Source organism: Podarcis cretensis, assembly GCF_951804945.1.
Source record: "Podarcis cretensis genome assembly, chromosome: 1".
Classification (NCBI taxonomy): domain Eukaryota; kingdom Metazoa; phylum Chordata; class Lepidosauria; order Squamata; family Lacertidae; genus Podarcis; species Podarcis cretensis.
The window spans coordinates 106,012,555-106,036,952 of NC_137170.1; the positions used below are offsets into that span (position 1 = coordinate 106,012,555).

The window sequence follows — 24,398 nt, forward strand, 5'->3', positions numbered from 1 at the left end:
GGACTTGACTAGCAAGCAAAGTGGAGAGGGTAACAGCTCTTTTTGCGCTGGTTTTGCTTGAGTTGCCTGGCATGATAGGAGCCTTTAAGGTCTCTGCTTTGATTGGGAGGCAAGGCCCACCCAGCAGGCCAGCTTTGGAAGGCTAGGGATGCTTACACAAGAACCTGTGGGAACGTGCATGGCCCCACAAGATCTCATAAGAGCCTCCCGCAGCCTTCTAGGGCTGTCTCAGGCCTTGCCTGGCAAGCAAGCCGGAGAGTTTAAAAGCTCCTTTTGTGCTGGGTAACCCTGCACATATTTGGCCCAAAAAGAGCTTTTAAGCTTTCCATCTTGCTTGAGACATACACAAGAAACATTAAAACACAGTTCAAAACACATTCCATCTAGGGAAAGGCACTCACAAATGAGGGCACAGAGCAGGGCTGGTGAGAGGGGTGGGCCAGGTGAGGGGTGTGGCTTTTGGAGAGCGCTGAGGACAAGAGACCTAGAGGCTTCTGCCCTATGGGAAATCCTTCCATGTGCAGACATAAAGCCCACAGTGGGTCTCCATAGCCAACATCGTCAACTTTTGGTCGGAAGAGTGGGTTCCTCAATGCCATATTATAGCTGTGCCTTATGTTAGAAACTCTGAGTACAAAAGAGGCATGTTGGAACACAAAAGCCATGGAGGAACTCCCTCAATTTGTTGTGTGCTTTGTATCTCTTTCTAACTTAAAAGTTAGTGGGGTTAAAAAATGAATTTATTATCCTAAAATTAGTGATCTGAAGGTGTCTAAAAATGAAAGCAAAAGCTGTAGATTCCTACATCTTGGTTATTCCAAAATGGCCACTTACCCTACAGTCAGGGTGGGCGGCAGTTGCAGCCCCTTGCGGCATGCCCTCCATTCCAGGTGCAGCAAGGAGTCATGTCCCAGTGGCTGGCCATTTTAAGTGCCCCGGACCAGCTGTATTGTATGGTGGAAAGCCCATCAAGCCAAATGTTTTAACTTCCCTATCAGGGGGCACCAAGCACGAGGAACCTGGATGGCGGGCCAGAGCAGCGAAGTTCTCACTCTGGTTCTCTAGTCAGGGTTAGAAGCTTTTCCACTCCATGAAAGCGTATCTGCGACAGACAGAACCTACAGTCAAATTATCCTGCAAAGGATTCAGTTGTTATGCTTTTACAAAGGCGAAATTGTGTAGAGCAGCTTGCTGTCTGAGTATCAAAATAAGTGACGATGGTTATGGGAGGGAAAGAAGATAGTTAACAGGTAAAAAAAAATACAGTAAAAAGAGCAAAATTGTGTGAAGCAGATCGCCGTTTCAGTGTCAAAAGAAGGAGGTTCCAAAAAAAAGAAAAGAGATATTTAACTGTTCGAAAATAATATGTTTGCTTTGGCAAATGAGGAATTAAACCTTTACTTGGATGCTGTAGACTTTGGAGACTCATGTAAGGGAAACGTAAAATGAGTCAGACTTACAAAAAAATCAGGGAAGTTTTAATGTGTGAGCAATACTACAGCATGTTCAATTGGAGCAGGCTTGCTGACCTCACAGATGAAAACACTATATAAGACCTGGCAGCCAGATGTTCCACTAGAAAGTCAGCAGCTGCTAGAAGGAGTCTTTCCAGACCCGCTTCAACAGTGACTGCAAAATACTCTTAACAGAAGATATGATTGTGTTGATTTTTCTCTTTGCCTTGCTGTGGGATACAGCTGCTGGCTGGGGGTTCAAGGACGGAGTTCTACATAACTCTATCTGGCTAGGTAAGAGGTTTTTCATTTATTTGTTTTGTTTGTTCATTTGTTTCCATTTGCAAAGCCTTGGCTTCAGGGATACCCACAACATTTTCCAAATCACTTCTTCAGTTGTCACGTCCCATTGATTTAAAGGCAGCATCTTGCTGCAGCCGAACAAGAATTCATTTGCGTTGTTTTGGCTTAATGTTCTTTGTTTTACTTTTTTTAAAAAAAAAAAGTGGTGCAGACATTTCATTTGTGAAAAAGAATGCCTAGAAATATGAGCTGGGAGAATGATATTATCTGGAAGCTTGAGATGAATGGAAAGCTAAACCTCTAGAGAATGTGTGTGTGAGAGAGAGCAAGAGAAAGAGAGAACTAAGCAGAAACAGCTGTGCAAGATACATATCAGCCTTTGCCTTGCACATATATGACATTCCTTGATGCTTCATATACAGATATTTTGGGAAATATACAGTGTGAAACAAGTGGTTTTAAAAAACATTTCAGAGCACTTGTACTTCCCCGTTCTCTGTATCCCATTTTTGTTCTGCTGTCTTTTGGCTTTCTTATGTCTTACTTATTCTAGCATCCTCCTGCCTTCCCTCTTATTTCGGAACAGCTGAATTTTACTTAGGAAAATAAAGATTGGAGCCTGTTCAGTATCTCAGTAATGGTCTCTCTTGGCAGAACCAGAAATGGATAGAGAATTGGGATGGAGAGAACTTGAGAAGGGGGGTGGAGTATTGTCAATAATAGCTCTGTGTCTTCTATAACATCTAGTTCCACTTTATACTGGCACAGAATAATAGAATTGCAGGTACCCCCAAGGGTCATCTAGTCCAACCCCCTGCAATGCAGAAATCTTTTTTGCCACAAAATAAAATGCTGCCCCAAAAGTGACCTCAGGGCTGCATTCTTAGCCATGAAGCACACCGCCGGGTAAATTCTCTGGCAGCTGACAGAGAAACCCTAGAAAAAGTCTCATGTGGCCAAGATATTACTTACAAATGAAACAACAAAGGCTGCCATACAAAGGTCATTTAAACTCGGGCAGTCTTGTCCATTTAAACACAGCTGTTCTACAAGAAATGTCTCCCCCGCCCCCCGGCTAAGGTGCAGGAAGGTCAAACTACGAGGCTGGTTCAAGTATTACACTGTGTGCTTCAAATGTGATGTCTGAGGGGGTGGAAAACACATTCAGGTACATGACCTGGGTATGTTTAGAAGTTGCCAGCGCGGCGCTCAGCCCAGCTCAGTTCAAAGGAGCTTATGATCAAGAAAGAGCACTAAGTGTTACAACCCAAGACCACGACAGATCCATTCTTTGCCCTTTGGGGTTTTTGTTAAAGAGCAGATCATTAAGCCTTTCTGTTACTTGCGTTTCAGTAGAACGCAATCCATTCCTGATTAAGACCATTCTAAGAAGCACATTTGGACTTGCTGGAAACCACTTCCCAGAAATACATGCATGACATGTGGGTGGGTTATGGACTTAAGGCACAGAGATCATATTTAAGCTATCTTTGACCTGCCTGTTAGACCACTTCTCCATCTAGCTCAGGACTGTGTACACCAGGAATGAGGACCCTGTAGCCTTCCAAATATTGCTGGACTCCAACTCCCATGCTCAATGGCCAGGGATGATGGGATCTGTAGTCCCAACGAAAACAGAAGGGCCATAGTTTCCCCAACCCCTGCCTACATTAATGGGTGGCAGCTCTCCAGGATGTCAGGAAGTGACATTTGCTTTTATCCTAACCAACTTTTGATTGTTTATGGTGTATAGCTGCTTAACATAAAATTAGCTAGCCCTTTCAGAACCACTAGTAGAGTAATACCTAGGTCCTAACGATACTGGGCAGTATGCAAAGGAACAAAGACGTGCTGAAACCCCAACGAAATCAATATGCAGCATTGGAAGCTGAACGTCAGTGCACACTACTGTAGGGGAGCTAGCAGGAACAGAGTACTTGCAGGATAGTTCCCTGTGTGCCTGTGTCAGTACTTGGAGAGGGGGAAAGCTCAGACTATAGACCAGGGTGTCTTAAGGGCTCAGAATATGGATCACGAGAGGTGCCCTGTGTTTTTAAGTCAGCACACCTCGCCTAATATGTGATGGAAATATAGTCAGAGGAGTGCAGAAAAATCCTGAATGTCAGAGTATCTTACTCATGAATTGTAAATGCGGCAGGGGGATGAGGAAGGCGCAATAAAACACTTGAGTGAAACAATACATTCCCAGCGCACAAACCAATATAGAGGCCTTAACTACACACGATGCTGGTTGTGAATTCGCATTGCAGTTTACTCTTTATTTCAGGGGTGGCCAACATGGTGCCGCCCTCCAGATGTTTTAGCTTACAGTTTCCATCAGCCTCAGCCTGCGTGATGGAATGGTCAGTGGGATGCAGGGAGCTGTGGTCCACAACATCTGTTGGGTACCGCATTGGCGACTCCGGCTATATTTAATTACAGGCACTGAGGAAGGGATGTGTTAATTGAGAACACAGCATGTGGGGGTTTACCATGCTGTCAACCACGGTCACAATGAAACTTTGTGCTGTGCTTAGGCTTGGCACTGCAGGGAGGCAAAGTTCCTATTTCTTAGTCTTGCAAGAGTCAAACATCTTCCTTGAGGGTAGCACTTGTATTGTGTGAAAAATCAGCATTTTCTTTGAAGTCAAACTGCACTGTATTTTAGCTGGGGTTAACACATTCTTTTTCCTGAGGTGACATCCACACCATACGTTTAAAGCTGCTCAGAGATCTGCACTGGTTGTCCCATTTGCTTCTAGGCCAAGTTCAGTATGTTACTATGAGCCTATAAATCCCTTAACACAGAGGTTTTCAACCTTTTTAAGTCCATGGCTCCCTTGACCAACTGTATTCTTTCTGCGGCACCCCTGTGGGGCTCAGGAGCCCAGTTATGTCACCCCTTGCCTGCAGAGCTGGCAGCCTCTCATCCTTTTCCGAACGCTCTCCCTTTTGGAGTGTTCCTTCAGCTTAATCTCCTTTCCCCTCTCCTTGGGAGTCCTCTGGGCAGCTGGCACCACTGCCCCTGTTCTCTGAGCTGCCTCCCCCTGCCCCAAAGAGAAGCACGTCCTCACACTGCCCCACAAGGGATTGGGAAGAGGATGCGCCCAGCCGTAGTGGCCCAACGGAAACTTTCCAAAGGTGAATGTGAGGCCAGCACCTTACCTTGGGAGGTAGCAGTGGCAGCAGTGGGTACTGCAGGGCCTGCATGGCGGAAAGGCTCCCCTTCAGCACTGGGCTCCCAGGCAGGCCTTGCTCACAGCAAGCACAAGAAAGGCCAGTGCCGTGCCTGCCTACCTGCCTGGTCTCCCACTTGTCCTTCCATGCCCAACAGCAAGGGCTGGTGGACTGGCTGGCTGGGCTCCCTTCCCTTCTTGCTTGCTTTCTCCGAGGCCACCAGGTAACTTCAGGTAACTAGCACTCCCTGGCCAGCCCCAGAAGCACCATTCGCCTGTGGAGCTTGTTGCTGGGGCTGCTGCAACAAACAGCTGTGCAAGCCTTGGTGAGACAGAGATGCTAGAGGCGGGGACGGAGGCCAGAGTTGCCTGCGGCACCCCTGGCCATCATTCAAGGCACCCCAGGATGCCATGGCACACTGGTTGAAAACCACTGCCTTAACAGCTTGGGACCAGTTTATTTGTGAGATTGCCTTACCTTGTATGTGCCCGTTTGACTACTTTGATCTGCATAATGGGCACTGTTACAAGTGCCCCATGAGACTTGTCCACATTTGCAATAAATCAATCATTTAGCATGGCAGCACCTACACTTTTGAACTCCTTGTCTATAGTCATCAGACAGGTGCCTTCCCTATATTCTTCTTGGCAACTGCTTAATATTTGTTATTGTTCAGGCAACCCTATTCAGACGTTCAGAAATTATATATATTTTATCACTTTTTAGCTACTGTTGATTTTAACTATGCTTTGAATGATTTAAATACTGGCTTTCATTTTTTTAATTAAAAATGTTTTATTTTATATTTTTTGCAAACTACTTAGAGGTTTTTCTCCTATCAAGGAGTACATGCATTTTGGTTACACAAATTAATAAATATTCCACATACTTCAAAGTGTGATCCCTCTGCCCTGCTGCTTAGGGGAGGATCCTCCTGCTCATTCTAGTGGGTCAGCCCTGACGTCCTGCTCTGATAACAACACTGTGTGTTGGCACTAAAAGGAATAGGCCATGCAGCACGGGGTCCTGGTGGTTGTCAGGCTGTATGTATATGTATGCATTCCAGTTGTTTATAGTTCACTTTTTCCAAAGGCTCAAAGTGGATAAGCAGAAGTAAAACCAAAGACCCAGGAATAAAACAAAATAGCAAATCAACACTATTGAAATTAAATAAAAACAAAAAATAGCCTAACTGAAAAACGGATCAATTGAAAGTGAACAGAAACTATATATTGTATACCCTGTGTGCAATTTCTTACCAATAACTTCTCCAGCAGATTATTCCAGAGCTGAGCAGCAGTAATAAATGCCATACTCCTTGGAACTACCATCTTAATCCAATAACATAGTGGAATAGAAAGCAAGGGATACTGCTGATACGGTTTGATATAGGGGAAATGTGGGAGACCTGAGTTGGGATGACTGAATCTGCCAATTTTTGTTTCTTTCAGATTCCCATTTTTCCCCATCTTAAATTCTGTTCTCCACATTTCCACATGGAAATTCAGTTTAGTTTGAATTTCTCCCAATAAACACATTTTTGCAAGCAGTTTTTGTATGTTATCCCACCAGCTGCGAGGCCATGGTGGTGTTTCTGAGCTACCCACCTCTGGTGCCCCTGATAGAATAAGGGTTTAAATTTCTGTTGTGGAAAAACTCAATGTCCAAGCCTTAATTCGTTTACACAGCCCTCCCTCCTGCAAGCATAAATATTTCTAAGTGCACAGATGGGCTTGCGATCTGCATGGAACATTTGAGAAGAGTTTCGTCCAGGACTCCCAGGGATAATTATTTCCTGAGCCTTCTGCCATTTGAGGGGACAGCTTTTTACAGCTATTGTAATAGCATCCAGCTGGGGGATTTCCTGCTTTTTGGTGTCAGCACTAATCCCCTCATTTCTCCAATGCAAATGCATGCAACTCAACTCCATGGTACAGTCAAAAAATCATAGAAATAATTCTAGAGGGCAATGCAAGAATCTCAGCTAAAGCATCCATGACAGATGGTCATACAACTTCTGCTTGAAGACTTCCAATGAAGGGTCCACCGCCATTACAATGTCTGCACCTCTCTGGGTAGTTATAGAAACTGGTCTATATTGATGAGCTAAGGATGCTCATGAAATGAAACTGGCCTATGAGTCCTTAGGCAGCTTTCAAAGGGGTCAAGTGTGGCTCAAGAATATTTAGAGAAATGAGATGAAAACAAGCAGAGACTGTTGTGTGCATTACTAGGAAAGGAAATAACACTCATTATCTTCCCAATTACTCAGTAGGGCAAAGGAAGAAGAGAAAAATGGAGCATCAGCACAGCATGCAAAGTCCCCATCATATGGACTTGTACTTAGACTAAAGCCTTCTGGGACATGATATATAATGAACTGAAAAAGGTCTTTAAAAAATACTTTTATTAAAAAACTAGAGGCATTTTTACTGGGTATACAGTAATAGGAGAAGAAATTCCTTTAAAAGACATACAGTGGTACCTCGGGTTACAGACGCTTCAGGTTACAGACGCGTCAGGTTACAGACTCCGCTAATCCAGAAATAGTACCTTGGGTTAAGAACTTTGCTTCAGAAATCACGCGGCTGTGGCACAGCGGCAGCAGGAGGCCCCATTAGCTAAAGTGGTACCTCAGGTTAAGAACAGTTTCAGGTTGCTATGGTAAAATCTGGGTGCGAGGCTGCTCTACCACCCAGCTCGTCGGACTAAGTCCGTGGGTCCCTGCGGAGGAAAATGAGCTCAGCCGGAGACAGAAGCAAGCTGCAGAAGATCCAAGTTTATTGCGCAACAGGTTCAAGGCGAGATTGAACAGTGAGAAAGGGGTGACATGAACTTTTAAAACTTCCCTCCATGTCCCAGAATTCAGTGCAAAATGCATCCCAGTTACATCATGAATACTTTAAGAAGAGGTTGGGTTACACAGATTACATCATGAATACATTAAGAAGAGGTTGGGTTACACAGGATTAACATATGGAGGAGGGTGGGGGAATATGCAGAGCTGGAGATATGCGCAGATAAGCACATCCTGAGTACCAGTGATGAGAAGACAATGGTCCATGTATGCATAGTCTGCCGCCTGGCATTGCCCGGAGGGAAGGCTTGCTTGGCAGAGTGATTTGATAGGATTAGGGTCTTGACACCTTGCTTGAGGGATTATGGAGGACAGGGGAGGTGTCATGGAGTCCTAGAGAAATTGAGCAAATTGGCACGTTGATTTTCTATGAATTTTATAGATTTTAGTCCCTTTTGACATTGACAATTGGACTCGGAAATAAATGGATATATTGTAGCGAAGAAGAAGGTGAAGAAGACATGCCCCCCCCTTCCGTATCAGGTTAAGAACGGACCTCCAGAACAAATTAAGTTCTTAACCAGAGGTACCACTGTATGCTACTACAGCTGCAAGGACACTTTTAGCACAGAAATGGAAGCAGGGGGAGGGGGGAGGTCGAGGCTCAGGATGAGCAAAGATATAAGTGATGTTATGATTTCGTTGGTATGTGACAAAGTATAAAATTTAATAAAAATTATGTTAAAAAAAAAGTCCCCATCATATACAGCAAGGGCAGTGCTATTTTTCTAGAAAAAGAGGTGACAAAACTCACCATTGAACACCACCCTCGTTATCTTTAAATGGGAATGGTGACCACTGGTTGTGGCTTTTTATTTATTCAAAACATCTTAATCCTACTCTTCAACTAAAAATAGCACCTCAAGGAGTTTGCAAATGTTAATAATAAGACAGCCCCTGCTAAAGGTAAAGGTAAAGGTACCCCTGCCCGTACGGGCCAGTCTTGACAGACTCTGGGGTTGTGCGCCCATCTCACTTAAGAGGCCGAGGGCCAGCGCTGTCCGGAGACACTTCCGGGTCACGTGGCCAGCGTGACATCGCTGCTCTGGCGAGCCAGAGCCGCACACGGAAACGCCGTTTACCTTCCCGCTGGTAAGCGGTCCCTATTTATCTACTTGCACCCGGAGGTGCTTTCGAACTGCTAGGTTGGCAGGCGCTGGGACCGAGCAGCGGGAGCGCACCCCGCCGCAGGGATTCGAACCGCCGACCTTTCGATCGGCAAGCCCTAGGCGCTGAGGCTTTAACCCACAGCGCCACCTGCGTCCCTGCTAAACCCCCCCTAAAAAAGCCTAAACGCCCCTGCTAAACCCCCCCCTAAAAAAGCATGGCACAAGAGGAAAGGAGATGGGTGGGAATGAGAGGAAAAGCAAACTCAGGCACTTTCTCGGTTACAGAGTTATTGTAATGACCATCTGGAATGGAAAGATTTCAAGGAACAAAAAGTTGCTGGTCTTTCAGTAGAGCCGGTGGGAATTGGAGTCCCACAACATCTGGAGGGACACGGCTTAATCATTTCTGGTATATACAGTGGATTTTTAATTCAAAAACTGAGGAGAGAAGGCGGAGTACAGATGTTGAAAGCCTGTCCATACTAATAAATGATTTTTACAAGAGAGCAAGAGAGATGGAAGTTTCTGATTACTCTCAATAGATCTAGACCACCCACAGGAGCAGGTCAGAAAGACTGACTGCTGTAGTTTCTGTAGCAACTGCAAATAAAATCCCAAAGAAGACTATCAGGAACAGCTTGTTCATTCTAAAATATATAATTTTTGGTTTGGTTTGGTTTTAAGATTGGAAAACCTACATTCTCTTGTTGACTTTTGAACAGTGATACACCAATAAAATATTATTATAACAATACCCACAAGAACATACTAATAAAAATACCCTGTGTTGCATCCAGGAACTTGCCCAAAGAAATTAAATGTAGAAAGCAAGCATTTCCCCCTAATTATCACTGCCTTCCTAGCAATACTTTTGAGCTTTTAATAAGCTTTTCTACTAGATTACATGATGTATATTCAGATCTTTGCCATGCGACTATTTTTGTTAACTGACTTTCTTTTCTACCATCTCCTATTCTCGCAGGGTGTTTCATACCAGTTGTGTACCAGGGGCTCTTGTCTTGTTGCTTCGTTTTGTTTATCTGTGTTTTGTGCTGAATTATTATTTCATTCCCTGCGCTGTTCCAAGAGAGCAGCGTGACACTGATGGGCCTTTCCAGGCACATTTGGTCTCCTGGGAGGACCACGCAGCGGTTTACTGCTGTAGGTAGCCAAACAACATCAGGCAAATGTCTCTCTTGTGAAATAACAACTCTTCAACAACAACTATATATCTAGCTGTAGTTGCTAATTAACAGGGATTTCTTCCTCCAACTAGGACAGCTATTGCAGGTCCTTTGTTGTGGGGAAGATTAAAGTTGCTGTCCCAGGAGCTCACTATGACAAGGGATGAAAAGGGGCATGTGCCCTGGGAAGTAGGTTGGGGGGTGGCAAACAGCATCACGTGTGTGTGCGCACGCGCACGCGCAACATAGGGCAAACTTGGCACAAACTCATTCATCCAGCAGGAGTAGAGAAATCTCTGTCCTTGGCTGCCATGAGTAAAATGCTGGCCAGCAAAAGTGACAAAACCCCAAAGTTCTTCTATTCGCAAATGCACTGTGTTATTCCTCGCTTTAAGTATTCAATTCATACATAAGTGAATCGAATGAATTTTCCTTAAGCACAGGAGAGGTATGGGGCATACTGGAATCTGCCTGTTCATTTTTTGAATACATGGACTTTATGATTCTCGCTGCCAGGAAAAATCACACACCCCACTTCCAGTTTCGTAGATTCGTTGGCTCAGGAATACTTGTTGCAATAAACATTTGCTGAAATTTGTTGTTATTAGCCAAGTTGGAAGAACTTAAGAAGATGGGGGGAATATAATAACCTGACCTTTCTGCCAAAAAAAAAGAAAAGAAAAAGGTTTTTCATACTACATCATCCAGTCTTTGTGGGGGTCTAGGCAGGGGACTTGTCCTGTACTAATATTATAATCGGTGTTCGTGGGGTGAATCAGTGTTGGCAAAATTACTCAACAGTGACAATTCAGTGTTAAAGGCCTTCATTAAATCAAAGTTGCTGGATACTGTTTAGTTTCCTCCCTTTCAGCCCCCCTCTGTTACCTTATTTTTTCTGTGACAACACATTTTTATATGCAACAATAACATCCAATAGATTTTTTTAAAAAAGATGTTGGTTTCAAGTTGTGAAACTCTCATTATTACGCTGGCTGCAAATGTCCCAAATCCCTATTCTACTTGGGCTACAGTCCTATGCATGCCTCATTTGGGAACAAGTTCTAATTAATTTTCCAAGCCAGCTTCCATAGAAGTACGCCATTATTCAGATGTTTGATCATCCCAAATCTATGGGTATTTAAGCCATTCTGAGCTGGCTGTTTTGAATTTCTTTCAACAGATTAGCCCAGGCATTCATACTTTTGTTACCAGTTTGTCTTTCTGTAACCATCTCCTCTAATAGCTGTAGAACTTGCACTTTGGCATCTTACAATTTGTTCCTGCAACCGCAGCAAGCGGCAGAGATGAAGTGCTAGATGGTAGAGATAACAAATAAATATTGGTGTGATGTGGCCTGTTGGTTAGAAATCATGAACAAAACCTCGTGGCCGATCCTGTTTTGCAGAACAAGTACAAACCAGAGTTGCCCAGTTTAAACAGTGTGGCAAAGAATGGTTTACCTCAAATCAGAAAAGGGAGGAAGGAATCACTGTGGAGGAAGGAACATTCTATCCTAAAGCTCCTTGAAGACTCATCCAAATAATGCCAAACCACGGTTTAGGCCAGGGATGAGGAACCTGTGGCCCTCCAGATAGTGTTGGACTCCTGCTGTCATAATCCTCTATTTTTGCTAGCCGAAGCTAGTGGGATTTGGAATCCAACAGCACCTGAAGGACCACAAGTTATCCATCCCTGGTTTAGGCATTGCATCTGAACTAGCCAAAGAACCACATGTGGGACCTGACTGGGCATAAAAGGTGGACATTAGGGACACATTGTGACCAAGAGGGCCAAATCTTAGTAAAGGGCAGGCATGGGAGGAAAGGATAAACTGGGAACTTAAGCATGGATGAATAGGTAGACAGCCATAGGCATGACCAGTAGGATAAGTGAGGAAGACCCAAAAGATCCAGGAACTCAGCAGTAAAGCATTTAACTTTGAGAATTTAGTTGCCAGCCTAATTTCAATTTTAAACTAGCTTGAGACTTGTTTGCATTCAATTTAACTGTTATTGGCTCCCCCCAAGCAAATTTTTGGAGTCATAAATGTGTGTGTGTGTGTGTGTGTGTGTGTGTGTGTGTGTGTGTGTGATGTTGCGGAGGATTAAATTTTTAAGGAATCCCTAGCCCCTTCTCAATCTACAGTCCCCAAGGCTCTTTGATTAAAAGCTATGTCAGGCTTGAAGCTAGTTTCTGTACATAATGTTCATGTGCCCTAAAGCCATCTGTGGACGCTAAAATTAATGTTACTTGCTGTCAGAAGAGCAATGGCAGAATTCCCTCACTGACACCCAGAGAAGATTTGATAGATTGCTCATGTTTGCATTACAAGGAACAGCATCCTGGGCTAAACTGTTGGCGGCTGTGAAGAGTAGGACACCTGCTAGATTCCTCAAAACTTTGTTTCCTTTGTTTTAAAAAGAAAAGAAAAAGATCACCGTTTGTTGCTTTGGCTTCACAGAACGAGCGGCTGGAGTGTACCATAGAGAAGCAAGGTCTGGAAAATACCAGCTCACATATGCAGAAGCAAAAGCAGTGTGTCAGTATGAAGGAGGACATCTAGCCACATACCAGCAGCTGGAGGCTGCAAGGAAAATAGGTATGAGCATGCAATATATGCGATCATTTGGCAGTCTGGTCCAGCAGGAATTCTCCTGCATGCCACAAAGTCCCCCAAAGTGAAGAAGAGCTACATAAAACCACTGGGCTTTTAGTGAGGAAACTTCCTACTGTGGCATTCCTGTGCTGACTGTGGCCGATAGGAGTTGTAGTCCAAAACATCTAGAAGGCAAGAGATGGGGGGAAAGCTGCCCAGAGTGTGTTTTGTCCTTTGATGTTCACACAAACTGTCCACACTGTTGATTGTTCAATGATTGAGTCTAATTTCAGTTCACTCATCTGTTTCCTTTTCTGTTAAAAACACATCTGTACGAACAATGCTATTTGTTACAGAAATTGACATGCAAGTAGTACCGAGGATGAAAGTTTAAGAACCCTATGAACATGGATTGAAATCAGTTTGGTTTTATTAATCTCCATTACCGTGGTACCTTGGGTTAAATACGCTTCAGGTTACAGACTCCGCTAACCCAGAAATAGTACCTTGGGTTAAGAACTTTGCTTCAGGATAAGAACAGAAATCGTGTGGTGGCAGCGTGGCGGCAGCAGGAGGCCCCATTAGCTAAAATGGTGCTTCAGGTTAAGAACAGTTTCAGGTTAAGAACGGACCTCCAGAACAAATTAAGTTCTTAACCTGAGGTACCACTATATATCAGAGTTGCCCACTATCCCCAATGTGCTACTTGGCTGTAGGTCATAGCTAATTCAATGGGACTTACATCTAAGTGGGAAAGGTATGTGCAGCACAATCCTATACAATGTCTACTCTGAAATAAGCCCCATTGAGTCCCATGGAACTTGCTCCCAAGTTAATGGGTACAGGAATGGAGTAAAAGGGATAATTGTTGGAGCTGCTATTCAACACAACTGATGTGTGAGCTCAAGAATCAATTAATATAAATGGCTTCAATGAAATGAAATGTGTACAACCCCACACAGCATGTGAAGAGGCCTAGAAAGATGCAATCTGGTGACAAAGCAAGCAACCAAAATGATTAATTGCCAGACCATTTGATAAATGAGTACAGTGTGTGATAAATGGTCCTATCACACACTTCTGACTCTTTTGCTAACTCCTCCACCTAGAAAGTTATCATTCTAAGTTGTAGTACAATTTTCTAGCTCTCAGGACACACCTGGGACATGTCAACCTCTCAATTTTAGGCTGAGATGCTTATTTCTTAGAGCTGAAACTCTCCCAGACTTGTCAGCACTAAGGTAGTCTTAAGCAAGGTGGTAATAGGCTGTTTTTCTCTACATCTCTACATCCACGGGCTTCTATTTGCACTAGTGTGATGAGTGATATTAACCTGGAGAGTACCTGAAGATAATGCCAGGCAACAGAGATGCATCAGAGGCAACTGCCTTAGAGAGTGAATGCCCAAATTTCAGTAACTCAGTGACTTACACTAGTCCGACATCTTTAAAAAGCAGTTCTAAGACTAAGATCTAGTAAGCATCTGCATCCAATTGTTGTTTATTAGTTTAAAGTGAAAACAACTCTTTCCATTGTTAAAAAAGATGACACATTTTCTAATAAAATAAAACAAATGAAGCATACACGCAGCATTTTATGTGTCCAGGGTGGAAATTGTTTTGCTTGCATGGCTTAATTCAATTTAAACGAACTGTGTGTCAATTACATTTTTGGCAACAAGAACAAAAGGTCATTAATCTGAAGTACAGTGTTTCCATCTTAAGCCAGCACTGGGCGTACATGACATGTCCTTCCATCCCCCAGGGTATCATATGTGTGCGGCTGGCTGGTTAGCGAAAGGAAGAGTTGGCTATCCCATTGTCAAACCTGGAAGCAACTGTGGCTTTGGAAAGACTGGGATTGTGGACTACGGCTTTCGGCTCAACAGGAGCGAGAAGTGGGATGCTTACTGCTTCAACCCTAATGGTGAGTGTGCAACAAACAATATTTTCGTAGTCAAAATAAAAAAATAATAATTGTCCAGTAGCACCTTAGAGACCAACTAAGTTTGTTCTGGGTATAAGCTTTTGTGTGCATGCGATTGCAAATCTGTGTGCTTTTTAATACTCTCAAGAGAAATTCCAGAGCCAGTACTTGATTGCTCCTTTCTAGTGGGCCTCATTACGTATTACATAACCCAAGGAACTCCATAGCAATGTAGCACCTATTTCATAATCCGCTGGCGGTATTTTATGGAGTGGGGAGCCGCCCTAAATCACCTGCTTCTTTTCCAAGTCAGCGGGGTTTTCCTTCCCCTTTGGTTAGCATAAATATTCTGATTAGCAGAAAAACAAGTGCGCAGAGATTTGTGGATTTAAGCTTCTTATATTCAGGGCTGTGGTTGATAAATTTCCATTCCCCCCCCCCCCCCCGGGGTTCGTCTGTAGGGACAAAGGGATGGAAATATCTGTTCAATACCCAACTTTTCATTGAAGTACGTACCTTCTAGTTCTTAATTCAGCCTCCCTGAAATTCTAAGAGGCAAATTGTTGTTTTTATTTTGCAAATAAAGCTAACTGAAGATAAGGACACTTCTGGGCAACAACTTTCCCAGTAATGGTAGTATCATTATCATTATCATTATCATTATCATCACCATCATAAATTTTATTTATACTCCGCCCTCCCTGGCCGAGACCAGACTCAGGGTAGCTAACACCAAATATATATTAAAAACACAAAATCAAACGATTAGTTTAAAATACAATTTGAAATCACATTTAAAATCAAAATAAAATTAACTTTTAAACAAAATTAAAAGTTCAGTGGATAGTACCTTGAAGACCAGCTACCTGCTAGCATGGGGATTTTGTGCCAGAGTGTCTAATCATACAGTTCTGAGTAGTTGCACACTAAGGATGGAACATCATATTATTCAGGAATTAAACTTCAGTAATTAAGCGGGAAATAAATAAGAACAAAAGATCCACAACAAGGATCTACTGCCAAAAATTACAACCCATGTTGAGTTTTCCCATGTATCTTGTTGGTTCACTTGCCCCCCATTGAGAGATCATGATGGTGAAAAAGAGAGAGAGAGAGAGATCATGATGGTATGTCTTGCTAGAAGCTACCAATGATGTGGGGAAATGGATGAAAAAATATACAGTGTGGTGATGTCACATGGTCAGGGACCCTACACATTTCAGCAGCAGCTCCATATTTGGGGATGATATTGTTCTCCAACAAACAATGGCTCACTAAAAGTCACCTAGCTGGCACAGAAATAAAGTAGGGTTTAAAACAAGGTTCAAGTTAAAACAAGGTACAGGGTGCCAATTAAATCTGCATCACTAATCTGCTGCTTTGACCACTCCTTTCCCTTCCAAAAGCTCAGGGCAGACTTTGTGCAGTTTCCTATCGATGACAGCATTCTGGAGACCTCTGAAATCTTTGTGAACATCCCTTCATTTGCCAAATTTACTTCTTGAAAAGGAATTATGAGGAAAACAGCTGCTTGCGCAGGCAGGGCAAGTCCCCAGGCAGCATCAGTCCCAGAGTCCAGCAACGTCCAGGCTTACTTCTCTGCTCTTGCCAAGGCCTTGTTTTCTGCAGGCAATAGTGTCAACTCTAAAACGACTGACATAGCCCTATGCTTGATTTTCAGGGAAGCCCAGTGCTTTCTGGCTAGCCTCCCAAACAGGCCTGAGGGACTCTCTGCTTTTCCTGTGATTGCTTCTGTTATTTGGCCTCAGGCTGAGTACCCACAGCACTTCATTCTAGAATCAACAGAGACTGAGTACAGTGGTACCTCGGGTTACATACGCTTCAGGTTACACACTCCACTAAGCCAGAAATAGTGCTTCAGGTTAAGAACTTTGCTTCAGGATAAGAACAGAAATCGTGCTCCGGCGGCGCGGCGGCAGCAGGAGGCCCCATTAGCTAAAGTGGTGCTTCAGGTTAAGAACAGTTTCAGGTTAAGTATGGACCTCCGGAACGAATTAAGTACTTAACCCGAGGTACCACTGTACTTCTGCTGAGGGGCTTATTGACACTTCCTCTTGTCCCACTGGGGAAACCGCTCTTTAGTGCTCAGTCAGAGCAAACTTCTTTTTTTATGGATTCGCATTTGCTCCGATTTAGCCCTAAAAAGCAGGGACGCGGGTGGCGCTGTGGGTAAAACCTCAGTGCCTAGGATTTGCCGATCACATGGTCGGCGGTTCGAATCCCCGTGGCAGGGTGTGCTCCCGTCGTTCGGTCCCAGCACCTGCCAACCTAGCTGTTCGAAAGCACCTCCGGGTGCAAGTAGATAAATAGGGACCGCTTACCAGCGGGAAGGTAAACGGCGTTCTGTGTGCTGCTCTGGTGCCGGTTCACCGGAGCAGCTTCGTCACGCTGGCCACGTGACCCGGAAGTGTCTGCAGACAGCGCTGGCTCCCGGCCTATAGAGTGAGATGAGCGCACAACCCTAGAGTCTGGCAAGACTGGCCCGAACGGGCAGGGGTACCTTTACTTTTTTAGCCCTAAAAAGCAGGTTTTCTCTGAGAAAGGAGTGAGGCAGAGAGACTCTGGGGCAAGGGCGTTCAATGGGCGCAGTTCAGCCCCTTGTTGCATCAGGAGGGGGTCGCTGCGTGCTTCTGCAGCCATGGCATAGACAGAATTTGCAAAAGCTGCAGAAGAAGTCAAGAAGCTGAAGACCCAACCAACAGATCAAGAAGTGCTGGATATCTACAGCCATTACAAGCAGGCCACAGCTGGAGATGTAAATACAGACCATCCTGGGATGCTTGATTTCAAAGGCAAGGCCAAGTGGGATGCCTGGAATTCCTTGAAAGGAATGTCCAAAGAAGATGCAATGAAAGCATATAGGTATTTAAAAAGCGGAAGAGCTGAAGGAAAAATATGGAATGCAATAAACCTCTTCCTGCATGCCTTTAAATGGAATAATGCCTTATCCTACTATCTTAAACTGTGTTATACAGTATGGTAGTGCCACTTTCCATAATTAACAGCCGTGTAAATTTACTTCTAATGGTTTGTATAATAAACACTATCAAATTCAGAAGAAGGGGGGGGGAGAAAGGAGTGAGGCAAGGGGGGAAACTGCTCAGGCTTAGACTTGTGCTTTCTATGCACAAGACAAGTGGAAATGTGGACAAGCGCAAAGTCTAGATCTGTTGCATGCTCTTCTTCGCCCCTGAAAAGCATTTCTTGAGAATGAAATGATGGCAAAGGGGCAGTAAAAAAGAAAAACAGTATCAAGGACAAAGCTTTCTTGTTCTGTTCTTGTTCTTGTTACTTTTATTTATTTTTTTACTCCTATGAGTAACAAGGTCAAAATATGTCTACTGAATTATACCATTGGAGACGGTGTGCTGGAATTTAAGTGGTTTGGGTTTGGAGAACATATGGAAGATGCTTGCCTGGCAGTGTCAGAAGAAGATTCCAAAATGATTGATTGTTTTTTAAATGAACATGCATTCATGTGCCTGTAAATACAGTAAATGCAGTCTTAAACCCAATTATATTGCTTTTCCTTTAACAGTGCTGGAATGTTTCATAGAGCATTTTATACTATAATAGCTCACCATCAAAAACAGCATGGTTTTCTGGTGCACGAAACATTTTCTTTCCTTTTGCCATTTTGTAAATGCCATCATTGCAGCAATCAGGTTCACGTGTTTAGTACATGAAGCACTATGGTGACTAGCACTCTCTGAGAAATGGTGGGGGAAACCACACTGCAGTTATCAATGTGAAGTCAAAACAAAAAGCTGTGTGAATAAGCAGCTGCGTAACCTCTCAGGGGAGGAGAACCCTCACAGATGTTGAACATGTCAGGGAAAAGAGGGAGAGGCAACCTTCATTCTTAGAATTCAGATTAGTCAGCCTATCTGTGCCTCCTGTTTGGCTGTCTCCTCTGAGAGGCAAGCTAAATCTTTTCCAAATGTATTGTTTGGGTGGTGAGCATCATTATCAAACCAAGTTGTTGACCTTGGCTGGTTTACGTCTGTTCCTTTCATTCGGGAGGTGGGAATCTTCGTACTTTGTAAGTGATATTATTCAACTTTGAGGCAATAGCCAAACTTCCACTGTGGGGATAAAACAATGGATAATATTGCAGCATTGTTTTAGCCTACATTCGATACATTTAAAGCACATTCAACACACGTGTAAACAGCACAAACTACAATTCCCAGGACTTACTCTTTCAGCTTCAACCCAACCCAACCTGCAATGAGTGTCTAATACTGTGGGGAAACACGGTAGCATTGTTATAAACCACTCTGCAACTAAACTTTCATTCTAAAGGGGCTACAGACTTTCTTCTTCATTAAAAAAAATGAAAGCTCAAAGTTGGGGCTCCCTGCTGGCTCCGAGTCTAGTAGAGCAGTACTCTTTATATCCTTGTTTTTGTACCCTGGTGAGCGTTCTCCCTTAAATACTAGAAACACAGTACAATATGATTATATGGATGTGGCACATTACAGTGATGGCAAGTGCCAGTATTAATTTTGATTACCTGTGTCTCGCCGCAAGTCTTCTCTGACATTGTGACAGCCCAATTCAAAAGGCAAATTTCCTCTTGTTTTATTTCTCTCCTAGGAAAAGCCTGCGGGGGAATCTTCACAGATTCAAAGCACATCTTTAAAACCCCTGGCTACCCAAAGGAATATGAAAACGATCAAACTTGTTATTGGCATATAAGGGTGAAATACGGCCAACGGATTCAAATTCAGTTTCTCGACTTTGATCTTGAAGACGATACAGCGTGCATGGCTGATTACTTAGAAATATACGACAGCTATGATGACGTAAATGGTTTTGTCGGCAGGTAAAAGAATTCCCACATCTTTCTTAACATATTACACCATACAGGGGCGTGGAAACTTCATTCAGGAAATAAAAAGACTACCACCACATTTTATGCTCATTTAAACCACATGGATTCCCATCCTGGTAATTATAATTTGTTAGAGGTGCCTGGAATTGTAGCTCTCTGAAAAGTAAACTACACTTCCCAGGTTTTGCTGGGGGAAAGCCACATGCTATAAACATACGATGTAGATACGACACACATCTATTATTTGGATATGTTTATCCCACCCAGTCTCAGAGGTTCTGAACAATAACATCATTTATTTACACAAACAGCGAACTAAGAAGTGTTAATAACCACACACTTTTTCCAACTTCCCCCCGCTCCTTGGTTTCTCGCCCTTTTCAATCCAATCCAGGAATCCTTCCAAACTCATTCATTGGAAGTATGTTGCAATTCCCAGTCAATCCCCACCCATTCCCCGACTCTGCAATTCCTCCAAAATATTAGAGCAGAGAAAACTCAGCTCAGCTCATTTGTGGTCTCTTGCCTGTCATTCAAGTTAAGTTCTTGGACTTTCCATCAATGGGGGATTTCCTCTTAATACAAAATAATACCAGATTCAGATGAGTGATTTGCCCCAGGACCACAGCATGGGGAAACAGGTCTAAAACCCTACTCCATGCTTGCCCCGATCTCCTTATCAGCCCTCCCAGCTGACACAATTTGTCTAAAAGCATGCAATCATCTATCAATTGGCCTTCAGTTACTAAAATGTTGATATTTCAGATAACCAGTTTTCTATCAACCATGCAAACAGAATTGTGCATGGCAAAGGGAGATTATCGTCATGGTTAATACATTCAAAAGAAGCAAAGTTATGTGTATAGGCCACTGGCCTTTTCGTTCCTTCACGTCCCCGAAAACCTCCCAGTCCCTGAAAAGGTTCCCATTTGCGCCAAACATGACAAATCTGTTGAGAAGTATCCAAAATCAATTGAGGACTTCAGCCACTTTGCAAATTACCATTGTTGTGGCATATGAGTTACTTCTGTGTGATTATCTTACCTGATGTCTTCTACACATCATAACGGTGGCATCCTTCACGATAGATCACCCAGTGTAAGTTCAAGCTGATATCGGTCTGGCAAAGGCTTAGGTAGCCACTGCAGCAAGTGTGTTACTGAATTTTGGCTTGCCTATATTTAACCAGTAAATCAACTGTCATGTTTTTCAGGTATTGTGGAGACGAACTTCCAGAAAATGTAATCAGCACAGGTAATATTATACACATGCACACCTCCACACAACCATGGACTAAGACAATAACAGTTACTTCTCAGACTCTTAAGAAGTACTGCACAACAGAACGTTCCATCCAGAGAGGTCGTCACAAAGGCCAATTCACAGATGCAGAATGGCTGAAGTATTATAAACCTCTGCATTACTTCCTAGGGCAGGGATGGAGAACCTGTGGCATAATAGATGTTGATGGACTAAAAATCCCATCTTCCCTGGCCTTTGGGACTGATGGGAGTTGCAAGTCCAATAACATCACAAAGACAACAGGTTTCCCTGTGGCATTTATTATCTTTGACAGTGTTTCTGAGTGCACTTAAGAGAAAAATGCTACCATGTGTTTTGGCAGAAAGAATGAGAAATTCAAAAATTCTTTGATGTTTTATTAGTGAGGGGTAGGTGTTTCCTCAATAGAAGTAATTTTTCTCTTTCTCTGTTTCTCGTCCTAGGTAATGTAATGACACTGAAGTTTTTGTCTGATGCTTCAGTAACGGCAGGAGGCTTTCAGATTAAATACATTGCTTTAGATACACCCAAAAAGAGTGATGGGAAAAATACAACTACCCAAGACAACAAAAATTACTTAGCTGGAAGATTTGGCATTGTATAAAAGAACATTGACATGAAAGAAGAATTTGCCTTGGATGTTTATTAAAGACATTCCCCTATCCCCAAGCACCTACTTGATGTTCCTCCCAGTGGATCCTATTCTCCATAATTTCCTGTTACCTCCTCCCAATGTGATCTCTCTTTTTTGCTGATCTTCAGTGATGAATAAAACCTCAGTGATACACACCCCTTTGGACTGATGCTTCCCATCATCATGTGATTCCTCCCTTGACTTTATCTGCTTCTCTACCTGTCACCATAAATGGGTTAATAAGCCTGTTGTTTTTGTTTCAAGTTTTTAGCTAAAGTTCCAAGGGGCCATGCAATTGTGTGCAAATAAATCCCCTTCCTGCTTCACAGCTGCTCAGTGATAGCCACTTTGAATTGTAAGCAGTGATCATTTCCTTGAGCCAAAAAGATGAAGAAATATTTACTCATAGACCCTATAATCATTGTACTACATCTGATGTATTATTGAGATTTCTAAATATATATTTATCAAACTTCAAGAGCCATGTTTTTCCCTTTGTTGGGGGGGGAGGTCACTCTGTTTCCAAATTAAATTTAAAATTAAGACAATTTATTTATTTACTTACTTAATTAATATGATGATGGAATCCTGACTCCATTTTCAGGTTTACAAGTTCCTTTGCAGTCAGTAGAATGCCACTGAACTCAGACTACAGACTACCATAATATTCACAGATTATGTGGAAGATGAAACAATCAAACCAGATTAAATTGTCAGTGAGGTCTGTGAACCAGACAACAAAACTACAGGTTCTGGTTCAGGAAAGTCAAGAATTGGACTCAGCAAAGGCCTCAGAATAGATAATTAAAAACCAGTCTTCTGGAAGCTGAAAAGTCATAGCTCAGTGGTAGAATCTATAAGGGCAGCATCCAACTAATGTGTCCCATCAGTGCAAGGATTTACACATGTGCAATGGAACTCTCTGCTGCACCCTCCTCAAATCAGACTTTCACAAATTCTGGCAGACAGACTGACCAACACTGACTGCCTCACATTCCACCGCATATCTCCTCCTCCAAACATGCCCTGATAAGAACACCCGTTGCTGGGAAGAAATCTTGTTGCTAACCAGAAGTTTTAGACATGCCTCAAGGATGTGCTTCAAGGCCATACTTCAAGGCTCATTTCAGGTTTGGCAATACACCAACAAAAATCTGTTCTAGGGTTTTTTCCAATGCTGTGGAGCTGATTTGGGGAGGTTGTGGAATACACATGCAAGTCCATGCGCTGATGAGACACAGCAGTTGGATAGTGGCCTATGCTTCACACACATAATGCCAATCCTTGGCATCTGTCTGAAAAGGCCAAGGAAAGACCCGTCTGAAATCTTGGGCAACTGTCAATATTGATGATTCTGAGCTAGATGAGCCCATGGTCAGTCTAAGGTAGGGCTGCCATATGTCTGGAATTTCCCAGACATGGCAACCCATGTCAGAATTGTCGATTTTGCCGAATTTCCTCAAAAGTAGCTCAAAAACTTCATTTTCTTCCCCTTGATATTTCCCAAAAAATCTCAACAACTTTTGCGTCCAGATTTTCACTTTTTAAATGTGGCAGCCCTCGTATAAGGCAACTTTTTGTATTCCTGCCAATAACTTAAAACTGCGAGAAGTAATCTCCTCCATCAGTGGTACAAAGGCTACTTAATGGGATGGGCAAAGTAGAAGTTATGGAGTTGCACAATAATATATCAAAGAATAAACGCACATCTGTATCCCGGCAGCGGCAGGGAGAAGAGCAGCTGGGAAGGGGAGTTGCCATAGAAAAGCAGATGGGAAAAAAGGTTAAACACTCGGTCCTACCCACATCATTTTTCCAGTCCAAATTGCCTCTTTTGCTGAGCTGCTTTTCATTGGAAAGAACTGCCACTGGAGATTAAATACAAGGATATTCTCATGTAGCCTGTGATTTGACCCTCTGCCATCCTGCTACAAGAACGGAATCTAGATGGACGCTACTAATCTCTGCCATCTAGTGGTCTCAGTGAATCCCCTCTATTCCTAGTTCCTCTGGTGATTGATGTTGCATAGAGGGGAACAGAACTGCATCCCTACTCACAGATTTCAGTGCCTAGGATCACAAATAGGCACAGGTTATTTTGTATGCCTCTGGCCAGCCTAGCAGTTACAGCTGCAACCTTGCAAACAATCTGGTATTAATAAGTGCTGGGCTTATTTATGTTCTAGCAGTTCAGAATCCCCACAGACACACAATTATGCAAAGGACCTGAAGCTTTCAAAAATGTAATGCCTACCCAACTTTTCAGTGTATCACACCTAATATTACCTATGGTAGTAAAAACAAGAGAAAGCTTCCAAACATCTCATCACTGCATCGAAGAGCGATCACATGAACCTGAGGCTTGTCAATGTGCCCTTCTATAACGTGGCCATGGTTTAACTTTTATTTATTTAAGATCATGTGGATGCAAGTACTTAATTAAGGCTTGTGGGGTAAGGTTTGCTTTTAAGCTTGCCTGGCCTCTGCAGCTGGTGCTTAATTCAACTAGCTCCTCCCCTCTGTCTTGATGCTTTGTTACTGATACAGTGGTACCTCTGGTTATGTACTTAATTCGTTCCGGAGGTCCATTCTTAACCTGAAACTGTTCTTAACCTGAGACACCACTTTAGGCTTCCCACTGCTGCCATGCTGCCACTGTGCAATTTCTGTTCTCATCCTGAAGCAAAGTTCTTAACCCAAGGTACTATTTCTGGGTTAGTGGAGTCTGTAACCTGAAGCATCTGTAACCTGAAGCATCTGTAACCCGAGGTACCACTATACTCTAAAATACTGCCTCAAATTAATATCCAGGTTAGTTGATAGAAAGACTATCATGTTTCTCGTTACTTCAAAAAAAGTGTGCATGCTTAGCCTAACAAACATCATGCAGCTCAACCAAATGACTCTGCTGCTATACAATGCCCAAGACTACAATTAGAGGTGATTTGAGGGCGTGAAAGATCCTTTGGCTCCTTTATGAGTACAGTACTAAAGATAAGTAAAGGTCACTTGAGTTACC

The 24,398-nt window shown here is 43.1% G+C and overlaps 1 protein-coding gene across 1 annotated transcript; it reads left to right on the forward strand.

Moving 5' to 3' along the window:
* The first annotated feature begins 1,568 nt into the window (after positions 1-1,568).
* Positions 1,569-21,857, forward strand: TNFAIP6 (TNF alpha induced protein 6). Its single transcript, XM_079994775.1, has 6 exons — positions 1,569-1,748; positions 12,546-12,683; positions 14,445-14,606; positions 19,227-19,455; positions 20,678-20,718; positions 21,189-21,857. Exons 1-6 carry the CDS (start codon positions 1,655-1,657, stop codon positions 21,347-21,349), a joined length of 825 nt encoding a protein of 274 aa, XP_079850901.1. The 5' UTR covers positions 1,569-1,654; the 3' UTR covers positions 21,350-21,857.
* Positions 21,858-24,398: the final 2,541 nt, after the last annotated feature.

What these genes read in the sequence shown, in the direction of transcription:
- TNFAIP6 (XM_079994775.1), top strand. Translation starts at nt 1,655, where the DNA reads ATGATTGTGTTGATTTTTCTCTTTGCCTTGCTGTGGGATACAGCTGCT. An exon ending in TTACTGCTTCAACCCTAATG is followed by an intron (nt 14,607 to 19,226) that starts GTGAGTGTGCAA and finishes TTTCTCTCCTAG; the next exon opens with GAAAAGCCTGCGGGGGAATC. An exon ending in GTAAATGGTTTTGTCGGCAG is followed by an intron (nt 19,456 to 20,677) that starts GTAAAAGAATTC and finishes CATGTTTTTCAG; the next exon opens with GTATTGTGGAGACGAACTTC.